The sequence below is a fragment of the Morone saxatilis genome, unplaced genomic scaffold (genome assembly GCF_004916995.1).
Source record: "Morone saxatilis isolate NCDOM2014 unplaced genomic scaffold, NCSU_SB_2.0 Contig21, whole genome shotgun sequence".
Lineage (NCBI taxonomy): Eukaryota > Metazoa > Chordata > Actinopteri > Moronidae > Morone > Morone saxatilis.
In genome coordinates this window covers 9,647,614-9,663,935 of record NW_023339774.1, presented here as the reverse complement: position 1 = coordinate 9,663,935, position 16,322 = coordinate 9,647,614, and the positions used below count along the sequence as shown (strand labels likewise).

The 16,322-nt window shown below is 39.5% G+C and overlaps 1 protein-coding gene across 1 annotated transcript in view; it reads left to right on the top strand.

The window, feature by feature from the left end:
* The first annotated feature begins 1,994 nt into the window (after positions 1–1,994).
* si:ch73-287m6.1 (RIMS-binding protein 2) overlaps positions 1,995–16,322 on the top strand; it is a 58,545-nt gene continuing 44,217 nt past the window's right edge. The window contains exons 1-2 of the mRNA XM_035667384.1: positions 1,995–2,321; positions 9,068–9,211. Of these exons, the coding sequence (XP_035523277.1) occupies positions 2,184–2,321; positions 9,068–9,211 (282 nt within the window). The 5' untranslated portion in view covers positions 1,995–2,183. The remainder of the gene's footprint in view (positions 2,322–9,067; positions 9,212–16,322) is intronic.

Genomic DNA, 16,322 nt, shown 5'->3' with positions numbered 1-16,322 from the left:
CATGTCAGTATTTTTATGAATATTTAACTTTTTCATGTGCAAGATTGTATCCTCTTATACTACTATTGCTTTTTTTTAAGGATATGCAAACTGCAATTTTTAGTAAGTATTCTCCAGTGGCTTAAACTCTTCCTGTGCAAACAAAGTGCATGCATTGAAAACCATTCACAGCTGCTTTTATAAATATATTGTGTAAGAGGAACTTCTTTTGTTTGAAATAATGCGGAGACCCCATTACTGAACTCCACTTGTTCAAGTGACATCTAAAGTTGGGTATGACTATGTGCTCAAGTGCAAAACAGGGCAACGATGAAGAGTTGTTTGCTCAGAATCAAGCTGAGTCGACTACACAGCATCACAATAATAATGCACTTCTTCAGAGAGATATTCCAGAATAAAGCAGCAATATCAATCCTATTAATTGGTAGCAAATGAAAACCCTCATTCAGGCCTGGATAATGACGTAGGCAGCTCTTTCCTCTCACTTTGATAAATCTGTGTGAGAGATGCTTTGCACTGCAGGTTGATAGAGGGCTTCGCAGGATGGGACAGTTCTGCATAAATCTACAGGACTCCTGAGCTTTCCGTGTTGTTGTTGTTGTTGATGTGTCTGTCCTCCTCCTCCAGTCCCCTGCAAGGAAATAGAAGCTGTCCAAGGTGAGTCAGCACAGAGAAGCTGTTTGAGCATTTGGCTCAAACAGCTTTAAAAAGACAGGGAAAGAGGGAGCTGATTTATCCTACAGTTTTGTTTTCACTACTACCCCCTTAGAATAAGTATGAAAACAAATCACTTGTATTTGTCCATTAATTATTGCCACTTTAGTGTTGATAATGTCACTTTTTCACTATCTCTGATTAAAAATGTTTTTTTTTTTAATGTGATCTTGCTCTGCAGTTGTTTTTGTTTGTGACAAAAAAAGCAAAATCAGACAGAAAACAGATGACTGTTGAGTTTTATTATGATGCAGCAGTAGAGTCAGATAAGTCAAATCTCCTGAGGTACAAGCAGCATTAACCTTCTTAACCTCCTGTGTGTCACTGTATAGTAGTTACTGTGAATATGGTATTCACGGTTGTGTGTGTGTGTGTGTGTGTGTCTGCGCAAAGGTACAAAACAGTACAGAGTAGATGGGGATTTAGCACCGACTGATAAAAGCTGATGCCCCCCCCCCCGTCATTGTGTTGCTGTGATACAGTAATCCTCTCTTATGTAACTTAGTGAAGCCCTCTCTCACTCTCTCTCTTTTTCACTGAACACACTCATACACTTGCACATGGGCACACACGTATATATCAATCATACCAGACAGTCGGCACCTACAAATGCATGTAGACCAACTGATGCAGGGGGGGCAGCAGTGTTAAATTGGAAATGTTTGCTGTGAGGGGTTGATTATGCACTTACAGTAACAAGCAAGTTAAGTGATGTTAATGAAAGAAGATGAAGGAATTGTACAGTAAGTGCCAAGAAACTCTTTGCTAGATTTGTTAGTGCTATGTGCATGCAATATGCCATGTGTTCTTCTCTATGTGTTTATAGCTTCTCCATCTTTATGTGCAACATTCAAAGGTATTTGTTTCAGGTCAAATTAGTAAGGGGGGACATTTTTGATGATGAAGCAAAATAAAACATCTGACACATTTTACTTGTACTTGTAATAACTGTCGAACATGTGCATTTTGTTATGTTTAGCTTGAAATGATTTTGATTTGTAAATCAAAGCTTTTTTTTTGCTGATGGATGTATTATATAATGTTTTGGGTGGCAGACTACCAAAATAAAAGAGAAAACATTTTTTTAATGACATTGACAAATTGACAGTACATGGTAAATGCAGTAGATGTACTCAGGAATATCACTTATCTAAACTCTTAGAAATTACTCAAATAACAAAAAGTAAACAACTAAATTCAGTTTTCATATGCATTAGTTTTTCAGTGGCAAAATATGGTGGAACAAAGTATAAATCTTAACTAGAATCACTCAAAACAAAACATGTACCTCAAATATACCTTTTGTGTACGTATATCTTTCAGTACCTTTATTATGTACACATTCAGTTGTATGTTTTGGTTTTGTTTGCATGTGTGGTTCAGCAACCGTGTGCTTGTATGGAGGTGTAAGGAGAGTGTGAAGTTTGCAGCGCGTGTAATATCTGGTTGTGTGGGTTTTGCAGGTGATAATGCGGGATCACACGTCCAGTGTTCATGTGGAGGAGCTGCTGAGGCAGTCTCAGATGGAGTTACAGTGGATCCAGAGACAGCTGGCCATGATCACTGCCAGAAACATACACCATCACCACCTGCACGCCAAGGGCAAGGTAATGTGGTACCACATACTGTGGGCCTGTTACTACCATGCTTCTATAGCCAAGAACAAACTAATCTAAGAGTTTATATTCCTGCTAGCCATGATAAAATTATCCTGTTACTAACATAAAGCAGTCCACTTGAGAGGAGGAAATCTGGGGATGAAGCACCAAATTTATGGACTTTTCCTAGAAAAAAAGAACATCTGCTCAACCTAATCTGACAGATCTTCATTACACATCATTATGACATAACATTAGATTTTTCCGAACCATGCTATAAAGTGCAACAAAATTAGGATGTGATCTCAACATCCACGTTTGCTCTCCAACACGATCACCATTTGTATTGCTGAATGTTATTTAGTCTCTTTCCAGCTCCTCCAGTCTTAACATTTGCAAAGTAGAGAGTTTTCCTTTTTGAGCACAAATCCCTTGTTTTAAATAATCTTTTACCTCATGTGACCCTAACAAAAGAGTTGTGATGGAAAGCGGCAGGCCAACATTCAGAATCGAATTATTTCATTTTATAAAAGTTAATGATATATTGTAAGACTTTCTAACCTTGACTGTTACTCCATCACTGCAATGGACCAATGAGAACACTCAGACCTTTAAATGAAATATCAAAACAACTTTTTTATATTGGTGCCATTTTGTATTTAGTATTTTCCATAGTATCTCCTTTTCGTATTTCTATTGCAAAATCACTCCATCATATATAAATATATATTCTTTTAGCTTCCTGGAAAACAGTGTGTGACCATGCATATAGTGTTCAACCAATAACACCATCTCTGCCATTACTTTTATTCCATTCCAAACGATTTACAAATATGTCCAGAAGAGGACAGCATATGTCTGAATACACATTTCAGTGTGAAAAATCCACCAAGTTGAGAAAGAGGCCGAGCTATGACGTGGTCCAAACGTAGCAGCTTGTTTAAGGAGTTAAATGACACATCGCCTTCAGCTATTTGCATATTTAAAGGGGTCATTGCATATTTCTGCCTAATCCAGTTTCCATCTGTTCCTGAACCCGGCTCTCACAGGGCTTCATGTCATGCCTGAAAACCAACAACCAACAACGAGTGTAATGTGTCTACAGTAAGGATGGGAACAGAGAGTGAGCGGACGTTGCTAGGCAACAGAGTGGAACAGAGCGTACGTTCTGCTTTCTCTTCTCACTCACGCACACTTAGTGGCTCTTTTTTTCTGTCCTCTCCTCTGTCCTGTGCCCTCCGTCCCAGTGTTAAAACAGAGAACGGCTATCAACAGAATACACTGAACGCCTGCTGCAGATGTAGCCTCAGTAAAAACCACCACACCGATTTAATTTGAGTCCACAGATTAGGGATTTAGAGGAGGTGAAGAGAGCAAAGAGACAGTTGTATCTGGTTGTGGTCTGTCCAGGAACATGACAGTGTGGATTTGATTTAATGCGATGCTAGAGGAAAGTTACAAGTAGTAATACCAAAGAAACACTAATGACTGAAATACAGAAATGTATGATGGAGTGACGTATGGATCATTGCTTCTGTTAGAAAAACAGAAAGTCATTCTCTTGTCTGTTAGAAAGTAATATACAGAGGAGACAGGGATGCTGGACCATGATCTGCTCTGCTTAGGATATGTATTCAGAGAAAGAAATGCTCATCTATGATGTAATGATTTACACATCACTGCTCAACAGATTTATTTAAATGAAAGCTGTGTGTGTGTGTTTGTGTGTGTGTGTATGTGTTTTTGTTTTTTTTGCATGTGTGACGTTTTTTGGTCAGTTGAGCAGGGCGTGCACATGTCTGCGTATGAGCGAGATGGAAAGCTAAAAGAGAAGGAGGGTGGGGGGTTTAAAGCACAACTGGAGGGAAGAGCAGAGTGCGCGAGAGGAAGCGTTAACAGATTCAGGGGTGGGACGGAGGGAGTGTTTGTGTGACTGTGTGTGTGTGTGTGTGTGTGTGTGAGAGTGAGAGAGCGAGAGAGAGAGAGAGTACGCCAAGCCACTGTGGCTGTTTTTGCTTTCACTGATAGGGTGAGACATCCAGCCTGTTACAGCGGCGTACAGACTAGGCAAGCTATTAAAGCTGCAGATTGGAAACGCTTGTTGCAACTGCACACACAGGCACTTATACACCGGCATACACGTGCGCACACAGGGACGCGTCACCTCCGCCTTCACTGCCAGCGTGTGATGTGACGGGAAGGGAAGAGAGTCATTTTGGGACAAAGGGGGTACTGCCTTTAAGGTAGGGACGTTGTCATTATCTGTGTGAGAAAAAAACATACATGTCTGTACAGTCTCAGTCCCTTTTAGATGATTTGATACTGTTGATTTTCTTAATTTCAAAACAGTGCTGTTCTGCTAGCTGCTGTGATTCTCAGAGATTTATTACATTCTGGGAACCATAAGATAAAAAAATATTCCCCTAATGAACAGTGATTGAGTGTTTGGCAATGCTAGGGAATAATTTCTCTCCTGAGTAGTTGACTCTAGATTTATAACAGTCTGTCTAAATCCAAAGTAAAACACATTCACAAAAACACTTAAGCTTAATGGGTTTGAAAAGACTGATTCGCTTTTTTTGGGGGGAGAAAATCTGTTTAAGGGTTGGTCAGTAGTTGTACATCCACAGATGACTGCATCAGGCTGCACCGATGCAATTATTTCTTTCACACGCCAGATGGCGATATGACAATCTATTCAAATCAACCACCAGTCAAAAGAAGATTACCTTGGGGTGAGCACACGCCACTTAACCACAATGCCCTTGGTTCAAGTCCAGCCACCACATGCTGCCTTCCTAATCCATTCTCCTGTGTCCCTCCACCATAAGTCACCCAACAAAGCAGAATAGCCATAAAAATCCTAGAAAACGATCCTTTTTTTATAAAGTGAACCATTGAATGAATACACACATATCACTTTTTGGTGTCATGATGAATTCAAATCTATTTGTAGCTCCTAATTAAAACAAAAGTGGAGGTAGGCCGAACTGTGCACCACATTAAGTAGTATAAAAGCCCCTATTACATAATTATATGCTGTAACATCTTAATAGCTACCACATTATCTGCTGTTCTGTTGTTCTGCCCCGTTCCCCAGCCTCCAGTTGTGGATCAGTTTTAAATGGATAATCCATCCAGAGTGTACCCATCATTGGTGTTGTCAACAGTTTTGTGCAGGTCAGACAATTCACAGAAGTGGGAAATATGTTTCTGATGTTGCTTTCATAGGAATAAATTGTATAGAAAATGATCTCTGTGGTATTTTACGAGGCATTTTCCGAGAAATTTGTCCATGAATCTCATTGTCTCATTGAATCCTGGCTTGTACAGTGTGCTGCCCTTGTGTTCTTTTCTTTCTTTTGAAATACCCACAGTAAGAACTCCACCCTGCTAACCCAGGTTAAAGCCCTTTTGACCTCAGGTTTCTGCTCTGCTGACATGCATTTGAGCTGTGCACAGAATACTTTTGGTGCTGTTTCTTAACTTTTGTATCGCAGTTGGCATAGACAAAAAGTAAATTCTCTCAGAGTCTAAAGTGGTGAAAACATTTTACATTGTGTGTCAATCAAAATATCAACGTAGATAACTGAATCAAGGTGAGGGACACTGAGTAGATCATTACATGATACTGGGAAGACAGACATCACCTTCAATAGTAGTTGACAGAAACAAAAGAGCCATTTTTTAATAAAGTGCTTGGAAACACCGGGATACTCATGAGATATTGTACAAGATGTAGACAAGTACTCGGAAATGATTATTATTTTTGTGCTTGTTCCACTGTGACAAATACAAAAAGGAAGAAAAACCGAATATTAAACACATACACAAAGGAAAATCCTGTATTTGATAAGAGTCTCAAGGTGGTTGCCGCGGGGTCTTCTCTCTCTCATCCATTCTGCCAATTCTGCACTTTTTTCTCTACTAATGAATTCTTTGTTCCTCTCTAGTCTAAATTCTCAAACTGCTTATTCATACAGTTTTTCTATTTTTTGGTATCTCATCTTGTGGTCATCCACAGTGGTGTAATGTTGTGGACCTTCTTACCAAACAAGCAAAATAAATATAACAACTGTTTCATCACATACTGTAATAACTGGATGAATGAATGCCCAGTTTTGGAGAACAAATACTTATGATGCAGTGTGTCCTTTGCTCATCCACACTGAATTAAAACGCTGGCATTCTGAAAGGGTGCGAGACGACCCATCTTTGGGAGTACATGCCTGCATGGCCCAGAATCTCTCTCTCTCTGTCTCTCTCTCTCTGTACCTTTCGCTGTGTCCCTTTTTTTTTTTTTTTTAATTCCTCCCCTCCTGCCTCAAATTTAGCCGGAGTTCTTGTCAGTATTTCCTGTGGCCCCAGAGTGAACGAGTGCGTCACGATTCTAAACTCTGACGCAGCTCCTGTCAGAAAAGCTTTGGCAGCTCCCTCGGTACAAGGATGATGTCTCCCAAGTGGACGGCGCTACTGGGCCCTGCCCGACACGGGACTAGTTGCAGTCACAGCCTTTGTTGTCTGATTGGACTGAACTTGATCATGTCTTATTTAGATGCCTCAACCTGGCATTGATAGGATGTTGAAGAAATTTTGTTAATTTGCTTTGTTGGATGCAATCATTTTATAATTTTCATATTTTGGATGGAATAAAAAGTGTCTAAAAGATTTGTCACGCATGAAATGTTCAGAACCAAACATTTCTTCTTCTCTGTTCTGAACACGTTGTCACCTGTTTCAGATTTATTTTTGAGTGCACATTAAAGTTTTGGTAGATTTCTGGCCTAAATGACAAATAAAGCGGTTCTCACATGGCTGTCCATACGGCCTAATATCTCACTCTAAATAGGCTGACTGAATGTGTTAGTCTGTCTGTCCTATTGGAAAACCAACAGCATTGGTTGGCAGGTATATCCATCTCTTTGTATGTTCTTGGAAAGTCCACCATATTACACTGGTGGGTCTATCTGTAGGCTTGTCTGCTTGGCAGGTCTGCTGTATTAGCAGGTGGATCTGGCTATCTTTCTGTCTGCTTGGCAGGTCCATCACACTGGCTTTGGTAGCTTTGGCTATCTGTATAAACCGACATATTGCCTGCACCTTTGTTTTTAGTGTTTTGTTTTGTGGAGGATGATAGTTTGGCGTGCAGTCAGAGGATCCGGTTGTTACGTGCGTCTGTGTGTGTGTGTGAGAGTTTGTTTGTGCGCCTGACAAGATACCAAATGCTCTGGCAACATGCTAATTGATATATTAGAATAATATAAACTGATATTAGAACCATCTGATGGTTGGTCTCTCAGGGGTTACTATGAGGAAGAGAACAATGGGATGACATTTTCACCTCTTCCTTAATTTCCTCCAAATGGAAAAATGTAATTTAAATTTTGTAGAGCAGAGATGGAAGGGGGCGAAAAGAGAAAGTGAACAGGCTTCAAATTAATGCAGCACAGGTTTCTTTTGTCTAGGGTGCTAATGTTTTCCTTTTATAGCTGTGGTAATATTAGAGTGGCTGGGCTGGCTATGTGTGCTTTTTCAGGAGGCAAATAGGAAGACTACACCTAGTTTGGGATATCAGATTGTAGCTCTTGAAAATGTTCCTATTTCATACATTTATATTACTCATAGTACATAGACTGGAGCGGAGCATCAAATCCATTTTTAGATTAACTAATAGGAAAGAGTTATTTCCCCTGGCACAAAACAGAGCAAAGGGCATGCTTATATCGTTGGAGGGTGTTTAATTTCAGGAGGCACAGGTAAAGTTTATGTCAACTTATCCCAAATCAGCTTCCGCCTTACCTCAGCTTAACAGCTGTTCAGCTCCTCTATCATCTGCAACCCCTCCGGTGGCCTCGAAGTGATTGGAAATTTTTAAAAGTGCAAGATTGACAGCAGAGCAGTTCTATTCCAAAGCAAGACAACTGTGAACTCAAAAGTGTCATCAAATTGTAGAAATTGATGTCTGGCATGAAGGAAAACTAACTGAGCAATACAGGAAACTATTCACAGACATCAAGAGAAGCTTCCAGCCTGCTTATTACAGATATGCGGTGTATGTCCGTGGAGGGTTCAATCCCATCAAGAAATTTTCTAAGGAGAAAAACACTGACTGGCAAATCCTGCCGAGGCTCAAACCTGTTGCTGTAGCAGCACCATTTTCAGGCCTGGTAATCCTTTTCCTGTGACTGACCCCATGGGATGGAACTAAAGCCCAAGTACATAACTGTAAGCAAGATTGACAGTAACCATATGTCCTTTTGTATAACTTATATTAGGTGCTTGTTTCTTCCATTAGTATCATTTTTAATACCGACTAGTCAGTCTGTCTGCTGGTCAGTTGTATGGTCCACCACTTTGATCCAGACTGAATTATCTTAACAACTATTGGATGAATTGCCATGTGATCTGGTACCAATATCGATAATGCCCTTATGAGGTTTTGAGTGAAATGGATTGCCATGAAATTTAGTACACACATTCATGTTCCCCTCAGGATGAATTGGAACAACTCTGGTGATCTCATGACTTTCTTTCTTATGTCATCATCAGGTCAAACTTTCTATTTGTCCCATTTTTTGGTTTAGCTGTACTTCTAGGTTCAATGCTAATTAGAAAAAAAAGGTTAGCATGCTAATATACTAAACTATGATGGGGAAAAAAGTAAACATTATACTTGCTTAGCATCGGCATGCCATTGTGAGTATACTGACATCATTTAGCTCAAAGTGCTGCCGTTCTTTGCTTCTTTTTTGCAGTTAAGATGTGAAGTTTCATCCCAGCAAGCTACAGGACACGCCGTCTACTATGTGAACCGCTTTCGATTGCTGGAGGAGAGAAACCGAGCCCTGAAGATTGAGGTAGCTACGCTTCGCCAAGAGAAACAACAGTATAGGAAACTGGTAAACTTCCCACTCTCACCACCCCAGTTTTGTCTTTTTTCTCTCATATACGTAGATAATCTCTGTCTTTCAACTGTTCACACACACTCATTATTTGCCAGGTTTTTGTGCCTGCCAATGAGTAAATAGTATTACTGATACCTCTCCTCTGGAAATTGAAACAGTTACGGTGTTATTACTGTGGTGCTTACTTACTGTATGTGGAGAGTGTGCATACACCGTATTGTAGTGCCTGTTGCAGCTTTTATTCTTCAAGGATGCAGCTGTGTATAGTGGGTGACTCGCATGGCCCTGTGCACATATATACTCCCTCAGTTTGGTCTTGGTTATGCAGACATGTGGGCATGTGTAATGTGGTGTAAAATAGATAAGGAGGGGCGTGTGGTTTGGGGTGTATTGTACATGGGAGTGTGTGTGTGTGTGTGTGTGTGTGTGTGTGTGCGGCCATGTATATTTTTGTTTGCACTGTATGTTCATGCATGCATTTGTGTATTTAGTGAATTTGTCCTCCCCCAGGTGGTCTCAGATGGCAAGGTGTGTGAGCCGTTGTCTTGGCAACACGCCCATTTGCAGGAGTGTGGACAGACTGTCAGAGGGGAACTGACAGCGCATAATGGCTGCTTCTGTTATAAGCCTCAATAGCTTGAAATTAGTTTCAGTAAAATGGAGCAAAACCTGCATGCTACAGTCTGCATTTACAAACATTTTATTGGCAATGGTTCAATTCAGTGGAGCTCTCAGGCTAAAATAGTTTGTCACACCACTCATTTGGTTTGTGATTGAGAGCATTGTTGCCTTCTTCTCATTGATGTGGCATAGAAGCATACATGAGTTCATATTTGAAAAACATGTAAACAGAATCCCAAATAATTTGCTAGTCTCCTACTTGTTGCCTCCATATTTGAAAACTAGATACAAATATAGAATTACCCATTACTCTTTCTCCCACTGAGAAGAACCATCATGAGTAAAACTTTCACAGAAACCACCGGACACTCTCCTCTCACTATATGAGCTTATAAATAACACAGCACAATGTTAACTTGTGTGCATTTTCCCTGTTTTATCTCAACATAATAGCACCTTTTCGAATGGTGAAATCTATGGCAACCTGCCTAATGGGAGATTTTGCCCAGCTCACAGCCAAAACCTTGGCACAAACCTTGCCCTGGTGTCTATCATTATAGCTAACATGTCAGCAACATAACTTAATAATATAATTTAATAATTTATAATTGTATCTAATTACGTGTGTGTGTGTGTGTATGAGAGTGTTCATGTGTTTTTATATACAAATACTATTGGAGGTAGTCCAGCTGGGTGCCTGGCAGTCTTTCTGCTGTCACTGCTGACAGCTACACTATCACAGACTGCATCATGGTCATTCATGCAAAGACAGACTCAGCTATGGATCAGTCGGACTAGGAGAAGTCATGAGAGTGGGTTCACTCTTGCATATTTGCTCATGCAGATATACTCTGGGCTTACTGAGGGTATTGAAAGAATAAACAAGATGGTGGAGTGTCACATCCATCCATTTTTATTTTACTACTAAATGAATTGTTTTTCTTTCTTTTTTTTTATTAGGTTAAGGAAATATGGCCACAGATATTTAAAGTGAAATTATCAAATTTACAGCTGGACTAAATGTAGATGGTGATGGTCAAAAGGTCAGTAGATTGAAGATATAAGATTAAGAAATATTCTGGTACAAAACACACACACACACACACACACATATATATATATAAACACACACACACACACACACACACACACATATATATATATAAACACACACACACACACACACACACACTCACTCATTCCAGATGGCTGATTAGCCAGTTAGCCACTTTGGTCTAAATGAATGGCCTCACAAACAAAGGCCCCTTTCCTGGCTTTCAAGGTTCGTTAATGTCAACTCTATTCTACGTTTTTACTGCATAATGTATTGTTGTTATGTATACAGTTTTCGCTGTAAAACAAATCACATATTCACATATTAGCAGCATGACATAGTGTGCTTTTCTATATCTGTTGCACAAGGTGATATTGGCTGCAAGAAATTAAGTTATTTCTGAATGCATCTAAATGTAGTAGCAGCCATATGCCTATCGTTATTGTAATATAGTAACACTATAATATGGTTTTTGCTGCTGTCAGTGTAATTGGGTATTGCACATTCTGGTTAAGTGTACGTTGTTTTCATCCTAAATAGTTGCTTCAAATCCAGTGTGGTATCAGCAGCCTAGGCATCTGATGCTTGCTCCCTCCCAAAAATGGTCACCCTTAGTTTGGTAAACAGTTTTCGTGCCCATTTTGTCAAAGAGCAATAGTGTAATTGAGGGGCAAGACAAAGTGCGACTATGGATTGTCATCTTTGGGGAATCAGTGACCACACCCAGATCATTGAAACTATATGCTATGTCAGATAAGGTCAGGCTGTCAGCTAAATGCCTAAAATCCACCACCCTGCACTGTTGCATTTATTCCCTGTTGTATCTTTGAGAATGAGTTTCATGGGGCACTTTAGCTAGATTCTCGTCTCTCTGTCTGTCCAGTTCATTTGTTCTTTTGCTACCTAAATGGCAAGAAAAAATACTCAGAAGGTGGACTGCTTCCTAGGAGAAAAAAAAACAAAACAAAAAGCTTTAGACCGGTTGCCTGGAAACAATCTGTGATGGACAGTCGGAGAAAGGTACCTTAGGTGAGGAATGACCTTCTGTGTGGCTGCTGCTAAAAGGCCACAGCTGTCTCCCTGGACACCATCCCTATGGCAACGATTGTGTACTGCTAGCAGCTGGCCCACTCAGATGATAGTCCTCATAATGATATGGGCTGTCCAAGTGTAAAGAGGGACAACGTCTTATCAATAAACCCTAATAGCATTGTTATCTCAGCTGACCTAGTAATCTCCATTTTAACTCCCTCTAATCAAAGATGCACAGACAAACTGGAGTTAATAGTAGTCCAGTGTAAAGTAACAGCCAGAATAATATAGCTACCACCCACAGGATATTCAGAAAATTCACATTGTTTTGACTCACAAGGCTGTTTAACACTGATATTAGACAGGGTGTGTTTAGGCTGAAGTTTCTATTCTTTTCTTAATTGAATTTATCTCAGACAGTGTGCTTTCAGATGGCTCAAGTTGTCTCTATATAACTACATTACGCTCTTTTACCCAGTCCATTTACCATTCCATTTCTTGTCTTGTTTCTTAAGTAAACACTACTGAGAGAGCAGCAAAGCAAAGCTTTACCCTTTAGAAGAGATGGTCAGAAAAGAGGGATTTTTCTTACTCTACCACTTACTGTGCATAACATGAACAAAATGGGTTAATGCTCTTGCATGTTGCATGCTCTGCTACAACGTCACAGTCTGTCATGTTAAAAAATCTAACACAGAATTTTCCCCTTTAAAATTCTTTTAATGTGTGGATCGGATTAGTATAATAGAGACATATAATAATAATTATTAATATAATAATATAATATAATAATTTCCAATAAATAGTTTGTTACGGTGGCCCTGAGAGCTCAATGTACTTAAAACACATGCAAATAGACACAACACAAGTAAATTTAAGAAAACATCCTCAATTTGACAACACTTGCACAGCATTTAGAAAACAAAGCTGCAAAGTGAGAAAATGCAACCAAATAGAAAACACTAGTGGCACAGATAAGACCGACAACAAGAACCATTTCCAGGGGACACTAAAAAGCAATGAACACGGCTGAGACATGCATGTTATTGAAGTTGGCTAAGTGGGGCTGAGCTAAAATATGTTTTGGTGGCACAAATGTGTCCCCAGCCGTGTTAGCGTGTGTCCCCTGTCGTCTGTGCTACTTGCAGGGTTTTCTGTATTTGCACATTTTTTTCTTAATGCTCCGCGTATGTTGTCAAACCTGTGAAGATGTTTTCTTAATTTGTCTATTTGCATGAGTTGCAGTGCTTTGAGCTCTCAGGGCCACGTAGTTTGTATGGAAATGTATCTTTTGTCTTTTTCAATTAAAAAAACACACACACAGCCTTGAAAACATACAAGCACATTAGCTAGTCAACAGTAGTGCTCGCTCGTCTACCTTTGCCTTTCAAGCTGTAGTTTGTTGAGTCTTCCATCACCAAGCCTCTTTCTTGTTTTCTCTTAGCTCTTTTTCTTCCCTCACGCCTCATTTGTTCTCTCATTCTCCCATAAATCACAAGTCTTTCCCTTCTCTCCACTCTGCTTATGTATTTGTCCTCTCTTCTTTCTCTATCCGTCTTCTCTGTCCTCTCCTATTTCCTGTCCTAACCTCCTTAGTGCCCACATCCAGGCAGAGGGGTTGACTGAAGCCACTGGTCTGGCCTGTGCAGCTTCATGCCACTAATTTAAGCAGATCTGATGTATATCAGGGAGGGCCATGCCAGCCCCTAATCACATTTCAGACATTTTCAGAGAATTCAAAGCAGACATACATTTTGAAATGAGTTATACTTTCTTCCTGGTAGTGAGTGGGTCATATTAAAATGATAACACCAATGTCTTTTAAGTTTTCCTGATGATGATTATTACATAGGAAGCATCTAAACCCATAGCCACAATCACAAGCTACTACTGTTTGACTCTAGTTTCCTTATTGATCCTGAAAGGCCTTGACATGTTTTCAAAAAATATCAATACAAACTGTGTTTTATGGAGAATAGTTTGACCTCTACCATAACTTTATACTTAACTTTCAATACCAAGCAGATAGAAGTACTCATTGTAACCTTATTAAGTCGGTATACATAGATTTATAATCAGTCATAATTAACATAACCCGTTTCCCGGGCAACTACTGCTTTTATCCTTCTTTGAGTTGGAGTTGGCTATAGAAATAGCAGGGGGAAAAAAACTGCGAATACTGGTAGAATTGGAATACAGAGACAGACAGTTACATAAATGTCCAGCATTGGCTTGATTTCAGAGCATATTCTGACAGTGTCCGAAACAAATTTGCGGTCCATCTTGTGGGAGTACTGAATCATATTAGCCTTAAAAGTGTGTGCGTGTGTGTGAAACTGTGCTAAAAATATGAACACTGTCAAAATGTAGGGCCCTCCTGGATTAATTGAAAATCCCCTTAACCGGATTAAATCATTTTAGGGGCTAACTGTCGTATACCCACACTCACACTCTCACACATACACATGCAACGACACGCATGAGCCCCCACACATAAGCTGATGTCAATATGATATAATTACTCATTGTGACAAGGCAGTGTAGGCAGTGTGATAGCAAGTGTGTTCTGTGTTGTAGTTAAAGGCTAAAAGCTGAGAAACTGTGAGGATTAGAGTTGGAACAGACCAAAAATGGAATAATTAGTCGCATGGGGATAAAATTTTGCCACACATATATAATACATGTAGAACTAGGACACAAAAATGTGTTTAGGTTGTGTTTTCAGTAAACTTTACATAAGTGCCTCAATAAAATTGGAAAATCTCTGCAAGGCTTCTAGGTGAAATTACAGAGGTGATGCTATTATGAAACGCTCATACCTTGTAGCCTTGACAGGTAGCTGTACAATGTTTGTAGTGTACACCATATGAAGAAAGAAGGCTGCGGTCATTTCAGATTCACAACGGTTACAATACATTTCTATTAGCGATGCAAACATGGCATAGCTCTGTGAATAGCCATGTCGGTTTGTCCACCACTGTGGTCCAGACTAAAATATCTCAACACCTAGTTAATGGATTGAAAGAAATTAGGTACATTCATGGTTCCCCTTAGGATGGTTTGCTTTCGGTGATTCCTTAACCTTTCATCTAGCGCCATCACCAGGTCAAAATTCCAATTTGTCCACTGCACAAACAAATGACATTCCCACCAGCCTCAGTTGTACTTTGTGTTTAGTGCTAATGTAACATGCTAACATGCCAAACTAAGGTGACAAACATAGCAAGCGTTACTTGCAATATATCTGCATGTTAGTGTTGTCATCATAAGCATGTTAGCATGCTGTTGCTTTAGCATTTAGCTCAAACCCTGCTCTGGCTAACTACAGCGTCATAGAAGCTGACTGTTTCTAAATTACTTCTACACCCTACAATATAACGTCAATCTATTGCTTCTTATTCCATGCTGAAATCGCTTGTGATGAACAATTATGAACATTTCTGCTTCTATATTCTTAGACTCCGCTAGAATAGCTTTGCATGATTCACTCTTCAAAAACATCCTTATTTATCTTATACTGGCACTTCATGCAACCCCTTAGTTCATCCTCTGTCTAAAACAAGTGCTGCTCTCCTTCAACTTTCAGTCATTTACAGAGCTTCCAGATCGAAATTACGCCTTAGCTAGTTGTTGTTAGCAGTTAGCTACTTTAGCCGATGCCGGCTAGTCATGTAAAGTAGAAAAAGACTAGAAAATGCATCCAGAGCTGAGTGTTTTGCTCACAGGGATTACTTTCACATACGTTTACTTATTACTTGACACTCTGGCCTCAATTTAGCCTTCAACATTGTAACATTATATATGACAGAAACTAAGGAAAAGCATAATAGGTCCCCTTCAATTAGATCCAGCTGGGCTAAAATGTATGAGAATGTTTACTATGTAAAATTCTAAACTGACTACTGCAATGCTACAAATATACAAGTTAAATGTGCCCACATGGGATACAATAGACTCATTATATGCATCACTTCCCAGCTCACCAACCACATAGTATAAAGTGTATTAAATGTGCAAGCAAACAATATAATTCCCTAACTGTAGACATATACATCGCTCCATTAATTTTCAAGTAAATGACACGTGTGGGTTGTGAGACCCAAATTACAGTAAAATACGCTGTAAAAGTAAACAGTAACACACACACACATTATATATATTATACAAGTTTGCCTTTTTTTAATAATCTGATGTCAGGCCTTTTTTTTTTATTTTTTTTTTTTTACAGTGATTAACACGTNNNNTTTTTTTACAGTGATTAATGCTAAATTTACCAGCTAAAGTCTATACCCTATTTATTATAGGATGGCAGAAGTGGCATCAATCGAGACCCTGTTCAATTAGTGTCTTGGCTTAAGACATGAATTGGGGAGCAGAGGACAGGAGGGAGGGTCTATC